We start from the raw sequence: 22,431 nt of genomic DNA, 5'->3' as shown, positions 1-22,431 counted from the left end.
CCGGTTCACGCGACCGGCCCCGATATGATGACAAACGGTACGTCACCGAGGAACAAGTGAGAAGCGTGCGGTACCAAAGACCACTCTCCGAGCACCTTCTTAACAAATATGAGCGTCAGTATGACCAACGCCGGCGGTATGACACAGCCGACGACACAGATCGTCGGCTTAACGTAAGTGACAGAAAGTATCGTCGGTATGATAGAGACGACAAAGGATATGAGCGCCGCGCTAAGGTAAGGTCAAGGGAACAAAAAGACATGGACCGACACTGGGATTGTCCTTTCTTTAAACATTGCTGGGACTCAGGAATGAGCCGATTGCCTACAATCGACAGCTGCCCAGAGTGCAGCCAGAGAAAGAAGGACGCCGGAGACGTGTCAGTGTTCAAACGTCTAGGGCCTCTCCCATCTCGAGCTGAGGCCTCTCGGGTGGAAGATCTCGAGGAATTGGAAGATGAAGATGATACCACCGACCAAGGTGGTGCCCGGATGGACTCAGTCACTCTCAAAAGCGTAGGTGCAGCGGCTACGTAGCTTGGAGGAAGCCGAAAGGTTATACCTGCACACGTTGAGGAAGACGCGGCCCGATCTGGCCGCGAAGATTCAGCAAACTTTGGACGAGGAGGGTCGTCCACAGAAGAAAGAGTGGCGCCCCAAACCAAAGAAAGCCGATGATCAGGCATCGGCTAGCACAAACATGGTGTTCATACTTCCGTCGGAGTTTTGTGCTCCAAGAACAGAAGAGGCACCTGTAGCACAACTTGACTGCGGCCCACGGCCAGTTATCTTTGAAAAGCCGCGAGAAAGGAGCTACAGACATCTGAAGGCCCTGTACTTAAAAGGTTATATCAACGGGCAGCCTGTCAACAAGATGCTGGTCGACACGGGAGCGGCAGTCAATATAATGCCATACTCCATGCTACGTCGCCTGGGACGCTCTAGCGCGGATCTGATCAAAACCAACGTCACATTGAGTGACTTCAACGGCCAAGCATCAGAAGCGCAAGGCGTTCTAAGCGTGGATCTAATGGTAGGCCGAAAAACCATCCCCACGTCATTCTTCAACATCGACAACAAGAGCACCTACGCTGTCCTGCTAGGGAGGGATTGGATTCACGCCAACTGCTGCATTCCATCCACAATGCACCAATGCTTGATACAGTGGGATGAGATGAAGTGGAGGTCGTCCATGCAGATGACTCAGCCGAAATATCAACGGCTGGCATGAACATTTGGGAAGCGGATGACCAAGAGCCACTCTCTGGAGTCAGTTTGGACGGCTGTGAGCGCATCGAAGTGACAAAAAACGGGGTGAGGCTGGTCTTATCCACCGGCCTGACAGTATAGCAAGAACAAAGTCTATGGACGTACGTGGCAAGGACGATCCTTGCGATCGGCCCCAAAAAATAAGAAGTGATGATCTCAACTCAAGCATGTCACGTAGATATAGTAGAGCACGAACAAGATGTAAACCTTCATTGAGCAATGCAATCAAAATGGGGGCCGATTCCAGCAATCGGCCCATATTATCCTCGCCATACGTTTTGCCTGTGTTGAGCATCGATCTAACAGGTGACGGAAAGGTAGGGTATGGGTTTACATCGGCTGATGAGCTAGAAGAGGTTGACATTGGTCCTGGGGATAAGCCACGACCAACTTTTATCAGCAAAAAGTTAGATCCGCATTTCAGGAGCCTGATGATATCTCTGTTGAAGGAATACCCAGACTGCTTTGCATGGGATTACACAGAGATGCCTGGGTTAGACAGGAGCATAATTGAGCATCGGCTCCCTCTCAAGAAAGGATTTCGGCCGTTTCAGCAACGAGCACGTCAGATGAAGGCCGAAATTCTTGAAGAAGTCAAGAAAGAGATCGAGAAGATGTTGGCCGCCGGTTCATCAGGCCATGCAGGTACGCTGAATGGATTTCTAGTATCGTACCTGTAGAGAAAAAAGATGGCCGATGGCGTGTCGCAATAGATTTTCGAGATCTCAACAGAGCCACTCCAAAGGATGAGTATCCCATGCCTATGGCAGAGACATTGATCAATGCAGCTGCTGCCATAAGGTGTTAAGTTTCATGGATGGCAACGCCGGCTACAACCAAATTTTCATGGCTCCAGAAGATATACACAAGACTGCATTCAGAGTACCAGGATCAGTGGGCTTGTTTGAATATGTGGTCATGACTTTTGGACTGAAGAATGCTGGTGCAACATACCAAAGAGCCATGAATTACATCTTTCATGATCTGATCGGCAAGTTGGTGGAAATTTACATCGATGACGTGGTGGTCAAGTCTGTCTCCATAGAAGGACACTTGGATGATTTGCGACGCATCCTGGACCGAACCAGAAAATTCGGGCTAAGAATGAATCCAAAGAAGTGTGCTTTTGGTGTAACGGCCGGTCAGTTCTTGGGTTTTTTGGTTCATGAACGTGGAATTGAGATCGGCCTGAAAAGCCAGGAGGCAGTACGAACCATGCAGCCACCTACCACAAAGAAAGAACTCCAATGTCTCATCGGCAAAATCAACTTCGTCCGACGGTTCATATCTAATCTGTCAGGACGAATCGAGCCGTTCATGGCATTGGTGAAAATTAAATCTGATGACGAGTTTCACTGGGGGGCAGAGCAGCAGCGAGCGTTTGACGAGATTAAACAGTATCTAACGACGCCGCCTGTGTTGGTTCCACCTCAGCAAGACAGACTGTTCTATGTTTACTTATCGGTGGCTGACACTTCCATCGCGTCAGTGGTGGTACAACTTTATGATGGTCTGGAAAGGGTGGCTTTCTACCTCATAAGAAGGATGTTGGACGCAGAGACAAGGTACCCTGAGATCGAGAAGTTGTGCCTCTGCCTATTTTTCACCTGCACCAAGCTTCGTCACATCTTTCTGTCAGCGGAAATTGTCGTCATATGCAAGTCAGACGTCATCAAACATATGTTGTCGGCCCCTGTGTTGAAAGGCCGACTCGGTAAATGGATGTTTGCGTTGTCAGAATTTGATCTCCGGTATCAGCCTGCGAAGGCAGTCAAGGGACAAGCATTGGCTGATCTGATTGCTGAACGAATCAACACTGACATAGCAGCACTATCTGTACGTGCATGGGCCATGTTCTTCGATGGATCGGCTTGTGATGATGGTTGTGGCATCGGCATTCTACTCGTGTCGCCTCGGGGGGCAACATACTCCTTCTCCATCAGGTTATGTACCCCTTGCACCAATAATGTCGCTGAGTATGAAGCAATACGCAAGGGAATGGAGTTGCTTTTGGAAGCCGGGGCAGAGGCTGTGGAACTTTTTGGAGATTCAAAATTTGTGATTACCCAGCTCACGGAGGAATATAAGTGCGAGAGTGAGTCACTCTTCCCATTATGGATGCAATGCCGTGAGCTGATGGCACAATTTAGGTACATAAATTTCAATTGGATCCCAAGGTCACAAAATACCAAGGCCAACGACCTCGCACAGGTGGCATCAGGCTACAAGGACGTAATAGATGAAGCCGATGTTCAGGTGCAGTTCCTGGAGCAGGATGACTGGAGAGCCGATATCTTCAATTACTTGAAAGATTCGGCTCGGGGGGCACCTAAACGGATAAGGTACAAGGCCATGAAATATGTCCTTATAGGAGATTCCATGTTCTACAGGACCTTGGAGGGGTTACTTCTCAAATGCCTGGGACCAGCCGAGTTGAATCGGCTCTTACACGAGGTACACGGAGGCGCCTGTGGAACTCACCAATCGGCTCATAAGAAGAAATGGCTGATCAGGCGATCAGGGTTTTACTGGCCCACCATGCTTGAGGACTGCTTCAGGTACTATAGAGGGTGCCAAGCGTGCCAGATGTTTGGGAAAATTCAGATGGTGCCCGCATCAGCAATGAACCCCATCATCAAGCCTTGGCCATTCCGAGGTTGGGGCATGGATATGATCGGCAAAATCCATCCTACATCGAGCAAAGGCCACGAGTGGATTTTGGCCATTACAGATTACTTCACTAAATGGGTGGAGGCCGTCCCTATGAAGAAGGTAAAATCGGAAGATGTTATCAATTTTGTGAAAAAACATGTCATTCATAGATTCGGAATTCCCCAGACTATCACGACCGATGGAGGTTCGGTCTTCATTTCTAAAGAGTTCAGAAAGTTCTGCGACGACATGGGAATAAAGCTGATCCGATCGTCTCCATACTATGCTTAGGCAAATGGGCAAGCTGAAGCGTCCAACCAGAGCCTCATCAAGCTGATTAAGAGAAAAGTTGACGAGCACCCTAGACGTTGGCATGAGGTATTGTCAGAAGCTTTGTGGGCTTATCGCATGTCATGTCATGGGGCTATAAAAACCTCGCCATACCAGCTGGTCTATGGACAAGAAGCCGTATTGCCTTGGGAAATTACGGCTGGATCGAGACGTGTTACGTTTCAGAATGATCTAACAACTGAGGAATATGCGGCCCTGATGAGTGATAGTATTGAGGATCTGACGGAACTCAGACTTTGGTCGTTGGAGAAGATTAAAGAAAACAAAGCCAAGGTAGCTCGCGCATACAATAAGAAGGTGAGACCAAAGGAGTTTCAGGTTGGTGATCTAGTATGGGAAGCGGTGTTGCCGTTAGGAACTAAGGATAAAGCATATGGTAAATGGTCTCCTAATTGGCACGGGCCGTACAGAGTCGACCAGGTTTTGAAGGGTAATGCATACATGCTCGAGCAGCTGGACGGTGTTAAATTCCCAGTAGCTGTCAATGGTCAACATCTCAAGAAATATTTCCCAAGCATGTGGGATGACGGACAGTGAAATATGGGGGCCGATGCATAAAATCGGCCAGTAAAAAAAAATTTACATACAAATCACAGCCGATGTACAGACATCGACTTTAGAAAAAATATGCAAAACAACAAGATACAAGCACAGCCGATGCACAGACATCGACTTCAGGCTAAAAGCCGATGCACAGCCATCGACTCTAGAGGTATGCGCTCAATGGAGCAGTTATCGTATTGCATATAGAGGCTCCACTGAAGGGATGCCTCGAGGGTATGAAGGATGCAGCAGCAGAATGTCTGGTACAAAAAAATTAATGACGGGATGAGACATTAATTCAAGTGTTTACTGTTGAATTCCGGCACTATGCTCGATGGTGACCGTTGAGGATTACCTTCAGGCCAAAGATCGTAGCATTGGCGTGAGATGATTCTGCCATTGGATTCGCTGTGGAGTTGAATCTGTGTGATTGAGATCTAAGATTCGCGTGGCCGTGAATTGGATTTGTACGAGCGACAATTTAAGGATCTGGGTTTATTCTCTCAGGCGGAGGTTGCAGTTTACCGTGTGAATAGGCAACTGATTTGGCCTTAATCGCGTGTTATGGTAAAGGCCGATGTGCTGCCATCGGCTCTTTGCGCGTTGACTTGCTTTGACAATCGGCAAAATTGATATGAAAGCAAAATCGACATAGGAATATTTTCTTCATTAATAGAAGGGATTTCTTACAGAGAAGAGCCGATTGCTCGAGGGAGGAAGAACAAAAGAGAGGTCTATTGACCAATCTACTACTACTACTAGTCCTATACTAGTAGATGCTACTCTATGGGCCGTCGCTGCCCTCGTCGTCGCCGTCGAAGCTGCCGCCGGCACTGCTGCCGGCGGGCTCCTCGTCGCTGCTCCCGTAGCCCTCGACGGGGGCCTCCTCTTCTTCGTCGTCGTCGTCATCCGACCCGGCGCGGAAGCGCTTCGCCGGCGGGTAGTCCTCGTGGGAATCGTCGCCCTCCTCTTCTTCTTCCTCGTCGGAGGAGGTGAAGTCGTCCCAGGAGAAGCGGTCGTCCTCGCTCTCCGCCTCCAGCTCCCCATCGGCGAGGAATTGGAGGTCGTCGTCTCCGTCGGTCAAGGACTTGTCATCCTCGGACCAGACGGAGGAATCGTGGTCCTCCTGGTCCCATTCCTCTGGGGCGTGGCGGTTGTACGCCGCCATCAAATCCCACTCCGGCGTGGGCTCGCGGAAGGAGGAAGATGAGGAGGAGAGAACCGATGAGGCAGAGGAGGAGGAGGAGGAGGAAGACATGGCTACAGAGGAAGGGGGTTTTTGCCGATGGCTAGTACTGAGCAAGAGGATGAAGAGGCGAACTGTTTGGCACGGTTAAATAATGGGGATATAGTGGAGATTTAATGCTACAGCGGTTTCCGAGGAAGTGGTGCCAAAAAACTGTCAAATCGTGCAGAGAAGTTGAGAAGGCAAGGCATCATGATGAAAGGATACTGCAACGGTTCTGCTCTGCCACGACATGACCCTACGAAGAAAAACAGCGTGGTTTTGGAATTATCATTGCCAAAACCAGGGGGGCATGTGTTACCACCAGATTTTAACCAAGTCAGGAGGTGGGCCGTGACTGAGATGGGCTTGGAGAATATACACGGGAAATATTCATGAATCGGCCTCGTGCAAGAGTTTGGGCTTAATTGCCCGTGTATCTGTAAATTATAGTAGGTTACGTGTCGGTTAGGATTAAAAGATAGAGTTTAGCTCGTACACGGTTGGGATTATTCCCAAGTTAGAGAGTCTACGGACTATAAATATGTATCTAGGGTTATTGAGAAAGGAGGACGATCACGTTCGCAACAAACCAATCTAGGCGCATCGCTACCCCTTGTTTCGAGGGTTTCTTCCGGGTAGGCGTCATGCTGCCTAGATCGCATCTTGCGATCTAGGCAGTATCTTGTTTATTCGTTGTTTATGTGTTGCTCGTGCTGAAGCCTTGTTGATGGCGAGCAACGTCGTTATCGTAGATACTTTAGGGTTAGCATTGGTACTTTCTTGATGTATTCGCTTATCTATGCTATCCCTAGATATCTAGCTGTCCTTACACCTATCTTGGGTGTAAGGGCAGCAACTTGCTTAGTCTTTATTTAGTAGATTCGATCCGTTATGGTTGTTCCTTGTTCTTCAAGGATTAGTTTGATATCCATATAGTTAGGCCTTGCAAACAGGTTGAATGATCCAGTAGTGCGTAAGGTACGGTTTGCTGGTCCTAGAAGGGATGTTCCGAGGATCAACTCCATGTTGGTTTTTAGGCCTTTTCTAGGGTTGGTTTTCTGTCATCTTCCGTATCCGCCAGGCTCAACTACGTGTAGGACGTTCCGGTTATGTGGTGAAAACCCTAAATCGTCGTAGATCGTTTTAGCTTAGTATTGATCAAGCAGGACCACCATGTTGTCGTAGATCCAATACGAATCATGGGTGGATCGGCTCCTTGAGCCGATTCACAGGACAACCTGAGAGCCGATCGAGGCTCGTATTTAATGTTTACGTGTCTGCCATGCAGGAAACTAATCGAAGCAATCCATCACCTTCCTGACCAGGTATAGGTCAGGTGGCACGCCCTTGCACCAGCTCGGACTTGCGTGCCAGGAGCATTGCGGGCCGTCGCCCGAGGGACCAGGGCCCACCAGCAGTCCTGGGAGCCTCCCGGCTCTACGTGTTGCCCGTCGCTGCTCGCCGGTGGGTTTTGGTGGTCAACAAGTGGTCCACACCACCTCAACGCAGACGTACTCCCTTTTGTGGGAGGAACTGTGGTGAAACAAATCGTCTTGTCTCCGCCTCCGCCCGGTTGTTTCAATCCCTCATACTTGTTCATCTACTTGCTTTACTTGTTCCATTCCATTGCATCATTGTAGGGTCATCTTACTTACCAACGTCATCACCTTTACTTCCGCATTGATAAAACCGAAAAAGAACCTACAACTGGAGTAGCGCCTATTCACTCCCCCTCTAGTCACACCGATACATTGACCCGCGTTGGCGCGAAGGAACATTCAGCTCCTCCTTTGCCCCTTCCCCCGCCTCCCGCCTCCTGCTGCCGCCGCGCACCGACGCAGATCCTGGCACCGGATGGTAGCCCCCTCCGATTCAGACCGGAGGGAACACTTGCGCCGCCTCGCCGTGTTCGTTCTGCCCGCCGGCGCACCCGAATCCACAACCAAATGACCGAAACCGCCGTCGTGCGGTACAAACTCTCCGCAAACTCCTCGTAACCACGGATTCGCCGCCGCCGAGCTCATGATTCCTCGCCGTTTGTTGCACTTTGCAGATGGACCCGTGCGCGATGTTCTTGTTGAAGGACTCATCCTTATCCGATGACTCCAGATTTCGAGGAGCTGCTCGACGACGACGTGGAGCAAATGACAGTTATTCTCGCGACGAAGGAGATCCTGGACGTGAGGCCGAAGAAGAGGAAGGGGTCAACCATGGGGCTGTGCATCCCCCGGAACTGCGCTCTTGGGCACAATCTACTCATGCGGGATTATTTCGCCGAGGTACCCACATATCCACCCCCATCTCTTTTTCTGCCGGTACCGAATGCGACGATCTTTGTTCAACAAGATTGTTGCTGCGTGTGAGATACTGGGAACAATATTCGCTACTTCAAGCGCAAGAGGAATGCGACCGGGCTCATGGGATTTAGTGCACAACAAAAAAATCCCCCGTCATGTGCTTCTTCTCCTACGACATTTCGACAGACTATACCGATGAGTATCTTCGCATAGGCGAAGATACGACGATGGAATTTTTCTGTTATTTTTGCAAGGTTATGAAGCGTGTGTATGGGCCGACGTATCTTCGAGCTCCCAATGAGGAAGATACCGTTATATTAATGGCAGATAACGAACAACGAGGTTGGCTAGGTAAGCTAGGCAGCATTGATTGTATGCATTGGACATGTAAAAATTATCCAAAATCTTGGCAAGGCTTATACTGTGGCTGGAGCAAAGAACCAACAATCATTCTTGAGGCAGTTGTATCATAGGATCTTTGTATTTGGCACAATTTTTTTTGGTTTGGCGGGTTCTCTCAATGATATCAATGTGTTGCATAGATCCCATCTTCTTGCCCGACTAGCTAAAGGTGATGCCCCGGCTTGCAACTATACCGTTAACGGGAGGAAGTACACAATGAGGTACTACCTTGCCGATGGTATATACCCGGATTGGGCCGCATTTGTGAAAACCATTAGGGAGCTAGGGAATAGAGCTGAATTTGAGTTTGCAAAAGCACAAGAGGCAGCTCAAAAAGATATTAAGCGGGCTTTTCGGTGGTTTGCAAGCTAGATTTACAATAGTCCGAGGACCAGCCCAATTTTGGGATATGGATACACTCAAGACTCAACGATATAATGACCACTTGTGTGATTCTACACAGTATGATCATCGAGAATGAGAGGGGTTTGAATTATCAGTTTTCTTTGATAATGTTGGCACTCGGGTCAAACCTTCTATAAATCCGATACTGTTCAGGCTTTTCTTGAAACTTACCGGCTGATTGAGAGTGATAAGTCAACGAAACAACTTCAAGAAGATCTCATTCTCCACCATTGGCAGAGACACGATAACTAGAATTTATTTGTATTTTCAACCATTCGTTTAATTTTTATTGAATCATTTGATTCATATTGTCTCAAATCATTTGTTCTAATTTGTATTGTTTGTATTGTATGATAATAAGCATTTGTTGTAATAATTCAGATTATTTTTGTATTGTTTGAAACATTTGTTGTATCAATTGATTGATTGTGATATTTGAAAAACCCTGTGATGCGGTTTTGTTTGCGGGCTGAAAAATAGCCGCGCAGTCCAGACACGCCAAACGCAGCGCGCATAACAACATATTAGTTATGCGCGCTGTGTTTGGCGTGTCTGGACTGCGCGGACGATATTTTCAACCCGCAAAACATGCTTGGGGTGGCCTGGATACGTCTATTTGGAATTTGCGGTTTAGAGGTCTGCTTGACATGCTCTAAGAGGGTGAGAAGATCCTCAATGGTTGTGAATATTCCACTATATATTCACAACCATATGTGATCTTCTGCGTTTGTAGTGTGAAGTTAAGATTTTGCTAATTCTCGATCCACTGAGATTTTACAAAGCATAGATCAATTTCTTAGTTAAAATGTGCAAACCACACTTTTCAGAAAATAAAGCTAAATAATAAATAGCAATACTAAAACAAAACTGAGTTTTCTAGAATCAAATTATTAAGAAAACCTCATTTGATTGAAACATAGACGGGCCCACACCAATTTTATTTCTTCTTTTGTCGTACAAATAATGTTAAGTCGTTTTTTTCTTATTAAAAACACAATAAAAGCGCATACGCTAACAAATACATACATACACTCACCCCTATGAACAACACATTCTACCCCTATGTGTACCTCTGTAAGACTTAACCGACGGGTTTTGAGATTGACGAACTCACCATATACGCTTTGTGTTATCGACATGAATAATTTCGCCTCCCATTGAAAGATTATTCTACCTTTATGAAATACCAAAGCATCAAACCTGAGTTTGATCCTTGGTGGGCTGGGAACCACTGCCCTCCTAACCATCGAACCATAGGTTAGTTCTCTTAAGTCAATCTTTTTCGCCAAAAAATATACAAAGATTCTTCGAGTTGTTTGTGTTCCCATCTTCTTGGCATTTTTCAATTCGTCAACACTCAAATATTTCTTGTATATTGCATGCATGGTAGACTAATTGTGCCACTTTATTTAAAATTTCTGGCAAGTACATCTCAGCTTAGTTCAAAAAGTGCAAAATCCACTTTTTTAGAAAACAAAACTAAATAATGAGTGCAAGATTGAAACTAACTTGCACTTTTAGAATCAAATTGTTCAGAAAATCTAAACTGATTGAAACATATACATGCCCACACCAATTTTATTTCTGAGTCTGCCATATATATAATCGTTAAGTCATCCTCTTTCGCGAGAAGATATACAAATATTCTTCAAGTTATCGTATTCCTATTTTTTACATGTATATACATTGCAAATTGCATTTAATAATAAGTATATTCATTACAAATTACATGTAGAAATTCGAATTTTGTTGGCACAAGAAACAATCAAATGTCCATGTGTCATCTCGTGATTCGAAGAAAAGTCAACTTGTGGTGAATTGAAAAACAGTATGGTGCTATAATTAACCACACGAGAGTGGACATTTAGAGCAGGTGCTTGGTGAGCACCCGTATCCACACCATGTATACTGCATCAAGATCCGTGTTAATTTTTTTTGTTCCCCTCTCAAACAATTTCTCATTTTTGTATCTCTCACACTACATATTTTTTGAAGTCAAAAACTTGCAGATCACTTAAACATAACAATTGGAATGTGGGAAAAATATTTTGGATTTTTTATGTCATTATCTATATATGTATTTCAAGAATTTATTTTGAATTTTAAATAATTTAAAATTTAAATTTGCACAAAAAATTCTGAACTATTTTTCCTCCATTCTATTTGTTGTTTTTGACTGATTTGCAAAAAAATATAATCGAAATATTGTATAATTTGAGAGATAGAAAAAAGAAAAAGACAAAAAAGGAGAAGGTGCGTGGAGCGCACCTGCTCCACCACACTTTTCCCTTAACCACACACGTGGTGACAACAGAGTGAAGCATATGCTTTCATAAACTTTGCATAGTTGATAATACAGTTTCACCTATTACAATTAGTATTTCCGAGCTGCAGGATGCTCACTAAAAGAATCCTCGAAGAAAATTAGCAAATGCAACACACATGTTGGCTAGTAGCTTTCACCCTGATCCTTCGGTGAGCATCCTCTCCTTTTGGATTTTGACTCCCATGTACCTGTCATATTACAAACACAAACACAGGATCACATACATGATGAGTTGATCCATGGTGGTTGTTGAAAATTAGGAAGAAGGTTCAAGGGAGAATGGTACCTGCCGAGCATCATGACGGTGGCCTGCGGGTTAGTCCCCGGCGAGGCATTGAAGGTGGAGCCGTCGATGACGCGCAGCGCATCAATGCCGAGGACGCGGTAGTCGCGGTCGACGACTCTCCCGACCTGGCAGCCGCCGTGGTAGTGCCAGATGGTCATGACGGTGTCCCTGCAGAAGCGCTCGAGCGCCGCGGGGTCGCTGCCGCCGCGCACGTTGGCACGCATCAGGTTGACGGGGAACTCCGCCGTGACGTTGAGCATCGCCGGGAAGGCGAAGTTGGGGTAGGCGAAGCGCGCGAACGCCCTGGAGCGGATGACCCGCTCGATCTCCTCGATGCCGGCGACGCAGCGGCGGAGGTCGTCCGGGTGGGCGAAGTAGTTGAAGCTGACGACGGGGTTGTCGTCGGGGTCCAGGTTGCGGAGCGCGAGGCTTCCCGCGGACTGCGGGCCGAGCACCTTCTCCAGGATGAACCCGCCGCGCATCGCCGCGTCGGGGACCCGGCTCATGGCCTCCACTGCTCGCGCGATGGCCTCCGGCGTGCGCTGCTTCGGGGGCACCGTCGAGAGCTGCCCCGTCTGCGGGGAGAACATGCCGAAGCTGCGCTCCGGCGTGCCGGTACTGGTGGAGGCCGTGCGGGTGGTCCAGTCGGCCCCGCTGGCGCCCTCGATGTAGCTGCCGAACCTGGTGATGCCGACGACCTGGATGAGCGAGAGCTCGACCGGGGACGGCGACGGCACGAAGATGGCGTTCATGGGGTTGTCGGACATGCCCTGCCCGACCTCCGGGTTGTCGACCACCACGTCGAGGCCGTAGGAGCGGAGGTGGTCGGCGGGGCCGACGCCGCTGAGCATCAGCAGCTGCGGGCTGCCCAGCGCCCCCGCCGAGAGGATGATCTCGTTGGCGTCGCCCTGGTTGAGGTACGCCACGTGGATGATGCCCTGCGAGTCGCGGTACACCACGCCGCGCGCCACGGGCTTGGTCCCTGCAATCACAGAAATCTTGCTGCTGTTGGCGTCCGAACTCGTCGATCAAAATTTTCGCGCCACGAAAATAGTGCACCATTACCGTTAACTAACTTAACGGTCAGTTGGCACTGCCATCTTTAAACAAGATTACCTTTGTAACTGAACAAGATCCTGGCCACTCTAGCCCGGAGCAGCACGTCGATCCCCTCGGGGCGCGAGTACCTGAGCAGGTCGGCCGCCGTGTGGCGCCGGCCCTCCGGGTCGAAGATGGAGCCGCCGACCTTGGTGCCGGGGATGTGGTCGTACGTGAACCCGTTGTCCGGCACCACTCCGGTCTCCAGCAGCCCCCTCCGCACCGCCGCCTGCCATGGCCCCAGCTCCGGCTGGAACGCCACCACGTCCTCCACCCACCTGTACGCGCTCAGCACCTCCCTGGCGTCCCACCCGGCGGCCCGCACGTACCCGGCGCCGGCGCGCGAGAAGAAGCCCGCGTTGAGGCAGCTGCCGCCGCCCAGCACCCGGGGCCGAGAGTTGATCACGCCCTCCTCCGACACGAACCGCTGCGACGGCGACGACGCCGACGTGTCCGACAGCACGTCCGAGAAGTGCGCCATGTTCAGCACGCGGTCGTCGTCGTACGGGGAGCCGCCGCGCTCCAGCACCAGCACGCGGTACCGCCTCGACAGCGTCGCCGCCAGCGGGCAGCCAGCCGTGCCGCCGCCGATGACGATGTAGTCGTAGTAGGCCACCGGCGGCGCGTGCGTCGCCTCCCTCATGAACGTGTAGTTCTGGCCCAACGCTGTCACACAAACACACACACATAATTGCAAGAATCAGTAACACCTCATAATGCGAATTCTAATTAAGAGCAAGAAGATTGATCACCTTGCTGGGAGACGGATAGGAGCACGAACAAGCCCGTGAGGATGAAGGACGCCATTGCTTTGACTTGTGTTTTGATGTGGCTGGCTTGCAGAGCCAGGTGTGCTTATATACTGACGAAGCGACCAAAAGAAACCGTTGCTTCATGGCTCCGCTCTTGGTGCTGCTGCTGCGCAGCCTTTGTGTCAACCGAAATTCTTCCACGGGCTCGGCAATGATAATTCGTTCTGTCCCGTGCTTGTCTGCTGTTTCTGTTGGGCGCTCTGGAGAATGTATAGCTCAAATACGCTACTCCCTCTTTGAGACCGCGACAATGTGTGTATATGGCTTTATTAGTTAACTGAATTATGCAACTCTACGGTTATTTACTATTTTTTCGAACATACGGTTATTTAGGTTTGAAGGGTGAGTAATTATCTACATTCCTGGTTCTTTTTGGTTCATGACTTGTAATGTTCTTTGGTTTTTAAACATTGATTAGAGAATGTTGTTTCAAATATTTAGATAGAGAACTTGTGAATCATGTGTTCAAAACTTTCTCGAGAAGTATATTCATAATATAATACACATGTGGTTTACACATACTCTCCCCGATCTGAAATAGTCCCAACTTTTTCAGAAATAGTTTACATTCTAACTTTTAATCAACAATAACAATGAAACCGGAGTGGTTTTGCTCTTTTTATTTGACGTTGTTATTTTCTATGTAGTTTGGATTGGTTGTTCGCATATCTAAGTAGTATTAATAAATGCAATACTCTCTCCTTGCCACAATGTAGTGCATATAAGAATTTTAAAAAGTCAAATGATGTTAAGTTTGACCAAGTTTTTTGAGAAAATTATCAACAACTACCATACAAAATATATGCAATATGAAAATATACATCACGAGGAATCTAATGGTATTGATTTGGTATTTTGGATGTTGTTATATTTTGCTACATATTTGGTCAAATATTACATCGTTTGACTTTTAACAATTCTTATACGCTCTACATTTTGGCAAGGAGGGAGTACTATTTTTTTTTCTAGAATGTAGACTATATCAAAATAGATGGAGTATATTATAGCAGTTTTGCTAATTCTCACTAGCTGAGATTTAGCTTAGGGCTCAGTCAAATCCACCACCGTCAGATAAGTGCGCCAAGATTCGTGCTATGGGCCTTCTTATCCACTCCCCACCTTATCTTCTCACGGTTCCACTTCTTCCTTCATGCACACCCCAAAATAATGTAGAGAGGAGGCAGAGGAGGGACCACCGAGCCGAAGCCGGTGACACCGCGGCTGGTCGCGGCGGAGAAGGTGATGGCAAGGAAGAACTTAGGAATAAACTTAGAGCCGAAGCCTAAACTTTAGTTTCTTCGCCTTTTCTAAATCATGATTCGTGAAATAATGGTGTCATCGCATACTGTAAGATGGAGAAACAATCGTCAACAAGATGTGGCACAACCCCAGTAATTTGACCATCCAGTTTTGCCCGTTCAATAAGTACCACAAGCATATCCGCAACAACATTGAACAAAATTGGTGAAAGGGGGTCGCTTTGGCAAAGACCTTTCTTTGTGTGAATGTAGCTGCCGATATCATCATTTGCCCTTTTTTTCTGCCACACTTCCGGCGAACACATAATCCTCAATCCACTTACACCAAATAGGAGAAAATCCTTCCATTCTTATCTTTTTTTGAAGGAAAATCATTCTTAGCGTTTGTTGCATAAAGGGCCATGTCACTTTATTATTTCAAGTGTATTTGCTACAGTAGGACATTTGGCAGCTCGTTTAGCTTCCATTTCCATACAACACTTTGGGACGCAGCATCTAGCACTAGCAGTGACGGAGCTAACATTTACAGCGTCACCGCAAAAGCTTCAGACAGCAGCTTGCCGTCGATCCATGTTTCATCGAGGGAGTTGTTTCTCAGTACAGGCTGTTGTAAGTGCCGAACGTCGCGGCGATGGAGGCTAGGCAGATGACCAAGGACGGGACCAGGGTGGCGTTCAGGAGCTGGCTCTGCCCCAGATACCCCGCCGCTGTGATCGTCACGTCCGCGGTGACCCGGGCCAGCGTCCCGGCCTCCGTCGAGAGGAGCCCGCCGTTGTAGGTACCCCGGGAAAGCCTCGACGACATCACCCGGGAAAGAAGGGACAGGTTGACCCCTGCGATGTCCGGAGAAGATCAGAAATGCAATGCAGTTTCAGAAAAGACATTTTTCACACGTGCTTCAGAGTTTGCTCCGGCGGTAAATTGTTTGGTTCTTACCTTCCAGCACCTCGGCGAACACAAACGTGATGATAGCCGACGTGACGTATTGTGGAACGGAGTAGCTTGAGGTGAAATGGAAGCTCGCGGCGATGCCGATCAGGACCATGATTTCAGACGCCACCAAAATTTGCCTTCAGGAAAAAAGTAAGGGGATGGAAAATGATGAGAATTACAGTTGGCAAGACACGGGAACTGCTCTAGCACGTCCAGTGTAAAGAGCGTACGAGTTACCTGTCTTCAAACAAGTTGGTAACGTAGCTTCCCACGATGATATTGACCGGAAGAACTGTCAGCCCAAGAACTGCTAGAAAGATGGCCACACTACCCGTGGACCAGTTAAAATAGAACGAAGTGACAACACTCGACTCTGAGAGTAGAATTTCCATTGTAAACTTGAGCATGAAGTAGATCAATAACTGAACCTGATATGGTGTGAAGAGCATATGTTTGTAAGCCAGTGCATAAGAAGCTGGTACATCCAACAAAAGAAAGATGAGATTCGTTGGGGAGAGGAGGAAACCTTAACAGAGGGCGTGAGCAATCTGTATGCTGCGGCAAGAGATGTTGCTGGCTTATGACATTCTTTACGGTCTTCCTCCTTGTCGTCATCATCCTGGACATTTTCATCCTGTCTCTCCTTCTCCTCCGTGAGTAAAGGTTGTGCTAGACCATCCTCTAAATTGTCACTTCGTCGATGGTCTGCTATGACAAAGAATTATCTTAGTAACCGTGTCCAGAACCTAAGTTTTGTGACCATAACGCTTTTAAAACGATGCATAGGAGAAAGTTTACTGGAATCAGATGACTGTGTGTTGGCTCCGTTCTCTTTAGCAATGTGATCTGGCTCTTTGAATGAAATCCACAGCCAAATCAAGTAGACAACCCAAGCAAGGCACATGACCCACCCGGGCAAGGTGTTCTGATTAAAGGTGACCCCGTAGATCTTGAACTCTGTCTGCAGCAAACCAGCAAGCCCAGGACCGCATGCCATTCCAAGTGCACTAGCACTAACGAACCCTGCAGAGGCCTTCAGCCTGATTTTCAGAGGCACACAGTCGCTGATATACCGACGGTTCACAGCTCTGGCAGAACCCAGCCTGAATATCATGTTGACAATGTGACCGATCAGACAAACATTTTAAGAATTTGCACCCAATCAAAGCAGAAACTGAACATGACACAAGTAAATTAGAGAATCAAAAAGTCTGTACCCGCAGAGTAGCCGGCCAAGAATGAGAACAGTTATGGAATTGAGATCATACGCCAAAGCATACAGCAGGTTCCCTGAAAACAGCATGATGCTGCTGAATACAAGGGGTCTGAAGTACGATTTATTTGACCAGGCACTAAAATAAACCGAGGAGAAAACTTGGGCAACTGCCATCGACCCGATAACCACACCGCAGACGGTTGCCGCTGCGCCAAGGCTCACCGAATAGTCATCTGCAGTCGGAACGATGATATATGTGTTTACCATGTAGAGGAATGTGTTCACTAGGTTGAGCATCAGCGACATGAAATGGTAGCTCTGGTCATCAACAAGATCGTCTGAGCTAGTTTGCACATCTTCTGGAACAATGAGTGCGTGTTGCCCTAGGAATTTCAGGAAGGTTGTGGAGTTCGTGAGTTTTTGTACTGAATGATTTATTTGTTCTATGACAGGATCCTGCATATACAGAAAACGAGTACAGATTTCCCTTTGTTAGAGCATATGGGAATTGTCTTGTCTGACTATGGAACCAACAGAATACCCATAAATAGACCTTCAAGGTAATTGATGGATGGTCATAGATTGACGTATAGCTTCCTTGATGATTTTGCAGAGATGCAAGGTTACGTGTCAGAGCACCAGCAACAGCTACAATACCCTGCATTCAGAACTTCATCATGAGTGCAAAAGATGATGAAGGATACACAGACTCAAGGATATCTACCATCAAAAAAAAATCACTAAAGCCCCACTTATGAATTGAATATGCAATAAAGTGAAATTACCACTTGTTTGAAGATCGGCTGAAGCTGAGAATAAGGATGATTCGCACGAGTTGAGACATAATAGTCTGTAAATCTATAGCCGAAGCGTTTATCAAACTTCTTAAGTATCTTCCGGATTCCAGTAGCATTCATATCAACAAATCTAAGGAGCTTCACAAGATCAAGCCCGACTTGACGATAAGCGTCTCGCACTTGAGAAACCTGGGATATATCAGACTGTTCTGTGAGCATAGCACGCTGTTCTCCCAATTTTTCGATCCTGCTAGCAAGATGGCCTTGCTGTTTCAAGAGAAAGAGCACAACCTTTTCAATCTGCAACGAAATACTTTACATTAGCACTCTTAAGAATAAAAATTGGTGGTTAAAAGAATACATCAGCAACTCAGCTCCGTTTTACCTGATCATCAAGCATTCTTGAGAACTCTTTAAGAACCTGTTCATGATTTCTTCCACCATTTTGGGTCTGCTGGACATAATGTTTTAACTTTTTCTTCATCATTTTGTAATTAATGTAGTATCTGGAAATAGTTAACAAAGAAGTAATAAGATTACAAATGATCACCGGAGAAGCTTATAATAACTTAATGATTCCAAGTTTTTTTTTATTATACTCGGTAACACCTAGTTTATACATATCTAACCAGTGCAGTCATAAGAGTGAAATGTTAGGGAACTCAATAATTTCTTTTTTTAACAGGGGAACTCAGTAATTTCTCTTTTTGACAAGGGAACTCAATAATTTCTCTTTTTGACAAGGGAACTCAATAATTTCGGGGTAACATAGAAACATACTCTTTCCACTCTTCCAATTGATCTGACACCAAAACCTTCCCGAAATTAACCATCTTGGCGTTTTACTACCTGAAACAAAATATAACAAATTGTTAGCATCACAACAGAGGCTACAACCAATCAGCTCAAGCACATTTTTTCTCAGTTAACACTTTAGAATACCAGTGAAATTATTGGTTCAGATGCGGGACGAAATTAAGATACACTGCTAATCTGTCTGTTTCAGGAAAAGATCTTTACGAACTTAAGACAAAATGCAAACAGAAAGTGCCAAAGCCAGACATGTCAGTGCTTAAATGGACAAAATACATAGCTTTTAACAAGTGGAGAACCTAAGATAATGTTAACATGTCTAGAAAAAAGCTTAACAGATTCGAGGTAGCTCCAAAACAGGATGGGACACGTAGCAAGCTGGCACAGAATCGTCTAATGATCGACATAGCCAGACAAAACCCTGGAGAGGGCAATTTAGGATTCAGAAACGCATAATAAATGGCTCAATGGTCTCCCAAGAGCTAGGTACCTTTACTGTGGCACTCCTTTTGCACACACACACACGCAGATCTCCTTTACTGATGGACCTTGCAAAGCACGTGCCTACACAAGAGAAACAATACTAGATCGCCTACATCTACATAGCACTGTACTAGAAAGGCCCAGGTGCAGTTGTTTTCCTTGTTTTTTGTTGTGTACTTTGCCACATAGTGAGTGTACTATAGGAAAGTGAACTATCAGACCAATTGATGGGACTAAGTGACCCAGAGAGGCTGAAGGTGACACATCAGGGAAAATAAAATTGGGGTAGGAAAATATGGTGGTTCTGCTTCTCTTTCAGTAGTATCATGATTCTCTTGAATAGAATTAAGAGACCAACTCTCAACTCATGAGGATGGCATATCATCGATTATGGACAAGATACTGGTCCTTATTAAGAAGCTCTTTGCTGACAGCTGACAACTACTCTCCTCCGGCTAGCTACTACCCAGAATGTTGTTTAGGTTTTTTTTCATTATGTCTTATCACTGGCCTCTATCTCTTTAACTGCTACTTCTTGGGTGTGTTGTGCTGTAAACTCAAGTTGCTAACCTGAGCAAACCTTGTTTCGTCCTTGCCGTTTGGCCTCGGTGGATTTTATCTATCTATAAAAGATACTCCTATGCTTTTGTGAACCATAGCGCAAATGCAGAAGGTTCTTCTTCGGCACTAACAAGTTTGGCGAGGAAGTGGGGGCAATAGCTAGTTCGGCGAGACAGCGGGAGCGTGACAAGGATTCTGGCATTATCCATCGATCAGAAAAAGCTGTTCCAAATTTCGCTTGAAAAGAATCATGGAAAAATAAAAATAAAAGGCACTCCCATTTTAAAGGAGAAATTTAGGCGAATCCAGAATTAAAGCCAATAGAGACACAGCAAGCGAAACGAGTCTCTGAATCTCTGTTTCCAATTGGAATAGAATGGTTACCGGGCGTGTTCTTGGTGGCTCCTTCCTCCCCTTCCCTCGATCGGCTGATCCCTTCTTCTCCGCGGAACAATCTCCTCAATTTAGATGGCCATCAACAAATCAAAGAACACTATCGCGCCTGCACATATACCGAATTAATCACGCATTCAGAACACAACATAGATACACCAAAATCAAAAGAAGAAGAAGAAAAACAGAAAGCCGTAAACGCATACAGGCACAGCGATCCCTTGCGAACAGAGACACAAGGAGACGAAGCGGCTGGAATCGGGAAGAGGGAGGTGCAATGGCAATGGCGTATGCGTATCTGTACCAGTATCTTGCGAATGCAATGGCTAGGTTCGGCTGTATCTGTGGTCGGCTTGGGAGGTGCGAGCGAGAGAGGAGGAGCGAGGTATTTATAGCGGCGACGGGCGGAGGGGGGAGGGAGGACGGAGGAGGAGTACATGGAGGGAGGGAGGGGGTCTCGCCGGGGATGTGGCCGGGACAGGAGGAGCTGTTCGGCGATGCGGACGTGACCGGTGCGATCTGCACGTACGGCCCGCCCGCGGCCCCGTTTTTGGCATAGCGTGACCGTGGCCTGTGGCTGTGGACAAAAACGCCTCTCGCCTCACTGCCCCTAGTATTGTGTGAGGTAACTACAGTAAGTCACAAATCTTGATAAATGAACTAGAGTAGGTGTTTTTCTTCATCGAGAATACACACCGGAAGATGTATCTCTACTACTTATAAAGGCACAAACTTGCGTAGGAAAATACGATCTCAGCCGTGCACTGGTTTAATCTAAGGGACATGGATGCTCCGTTCTCCCCACCCTTTTTCCTCAACCGCATCAGTTACAATGACGCATCCCCAAATCACGGGCCTTCCTTGGTTCCTCCAGCACTCAGCACGAACGCCCTCCCCGCCGCCTGGTGCCCTTCTCCTCTCCTGGACCTCCCCGCACCGGCGCGTCCCTAGCCTGCCGTGCCGTGCTCCCTGCACCAACCGGAAGCGGAGGCGCTCGCCCGCCGTCCTCGCTCGCCGCCGCTACCAGAGGCGGAGGCGCTGCTGCCCCCATGCGATCCAGCGCTGAGTCCGCCACCAATCCCCTCGCTTGCCCCTCCCATCCTAGGGTTGCCGGTTGTCAACTGCCCAACCTCCTCGCCTTCCGCCGCTGCCGGCTCTGCTGCTTTCCTCTCGATTTGGTGCCGACAAGGATCCTCACTGCCGCTAATGGGGCACATTCGGATTCAGCGCCGCCAAACAATTCGATTTGTCTGTATCATCACTTCCTTTAAGGTACTCGACGACGATGCAGAGACCATATAGGTAATCGCGTTTCAGGTATAGATGACGAAGGACTTTAATTGCTAATTCACTGCAGGTTAATCACGTTTCAGGATGATGATTCATAGTAAGCGCGCATACATGTCTTTATCATCTGAAATCTGAATATTTCGAGTTTCCGCTTTCAGAGCGATTGTATATATAGTCATAATCATTGATCGGCAAACATGGCATGTGGATAGGTACAGAGTGTGTAACTTCATCAGCACTTGACTATTGGGTGATTTCATATTTTCATTACTCCATGAGTCCATTGGCTGATGTGGATAGGTATATTCCTTACTCTATGAGTTCATATTTTCATGCCAGATGCATGTACAGTCTGCCTATATTATGTATTTCAAGTCGAGCGTACTTAATGTTGTTGCTTGCATCACGTTTTCTAATACTTGCGCTAGATTAAATAATTTTTCTTATGTTTGTTTCAGGAGTTCATTGTCATGGCAGCTGCATCAGTTCTGCTTTCCACCGCGGTTTCATACTGCCGGTAAACAAACCTGGACGGATTTTCTCCTGCCTTAGAGTACTTCTGATTTCTACAATGTGGGACAAAACCTGTGGATTGAGCCAAAAGGAAGATACAATTTTTTGAAGTATACTATTTGTGACGACCGGCTTTTAAGGTATGGATTCTGGGTGCTTCTTTCTGTTTGAACAACCGTGGAACTCGCTGCACAATGACTCGTGCAATATTGTGTGTATATTTATAATAGTGAAACGTGCGAAAGCTTATCAGAATTCTGATCCATGCCTAAAAGGGCGCGCCCGGATTGGTGCAGCCAAGCAATTTGATTTTTCTGCATCATCACTTCCTTCAAAGTACTCGATTCATCCCCTTTGCCCCAGTTCCGTCTCATGAACAATGTTGCGGACCCACCATCTGAGTCAGCTTAGTCTCTTGGTAGACAGTGTTGGAATCATTGAATTTTTTACTCATTGTTCTGAACAATAATGTGTTCCGTTCCAATAGTATGCTTCCATTGGTTGC

General features: G+C 47.0%; 2 protein-coding genes across 3 annotated transcripts; both read right to left on the bottom strand.

The window, feature by feature from the left end:
* Positions 1 to 11,605: 11,605 nt before the first annotated feature.
* Positions 11,606 to 13,663, bottom strand: LOC127309408 (protein HOTHEAD-like). Its single transcript, XM_051340273.2, has 4 exons — positions 13,609 to 13,663; positions 12,875 to 13,522; positions 11,759 to 12,740; positions 11,606 to 11,660 (listed from the first exon to the last, which is right to left on the bottom strand). Exons 1-4 carry the CDS (start codon positions 13,661 to 13,663, stop codon positions 11,606 to 11,608), a joined length of 1,740 nt encoding a protein of 579 aa, XP_051196233.1.
* Positions 13,664 to 15,310: 1,647 nt separating this feature from the next.
* On the bottom strand, positions 15,311 to 20,556 carry LOC127306678 (SPX domain-containing membrane protein OsI_08463). 2 transcript variants are annotated; one of them, XM_051337365.2, is made up of 12 exons: positions 20,330 to 20,556; positions 20,115 to 20,232; positions 18,654 to 18,722; positions 18,259 to 18,379; positions 17,862 to 18,173; positions 17,630 to 17,734; positions 17,078 to 17,532; positions 16,659 to 16,963; positions 16,387 to 16,568; positions 16,098 to 16,288; positions 15,864 to 15,997; positions 15,311 to 15,760 (listed from the first exon to the last, which is right to left on the bottom strand). In XM_051337365.2, exons 3-12 carry the CDS (start codon positions 18,704 to 18,706, stop codon positions 15,522 to 15,524), a joined length of 2,097 nt encoding a protein of 698 aa, XP_051193325.1. In that variant the 5' UTR covers positions 18,707 to 18,722; positions 20,115 to 20,232; positions 20,330 to 20,556; the 3' UTR covers positions 15,311 to 15,521. The 2 variants fall into 2 exon arrangements, with proteins under 2 accessions (XP_051193325.1, XP_051193326.1); XM_051337366.1 differs by having other exon boundaries at positions 16,387 to 16,565; positions 20,330 to 20,552.
* Between the last annotated feature and the right edge of the window lie 1,875 nt (positions 20,557 to 22,431).

Source organism: Lolium perenne, chromosome 6 (assembly GCF_019359855.2).
Source record: "Lolium perenne isolate Kyuss_39 chromosome 6, Kyuss_2.0, whole genome shotgun sequence".
Classification (NCBI taxonomy): Eukaryota; Viridiplantae; Streptophyta; class Magnoliopsida; order Poales; family Poaceae; genus Lolium; species Lolium perenne.
The sequence above is the reverse complement of the archived record's forward strand: the minus strand, read 5'-3'. Positions and strand labels throughout refer to the sequence as shown.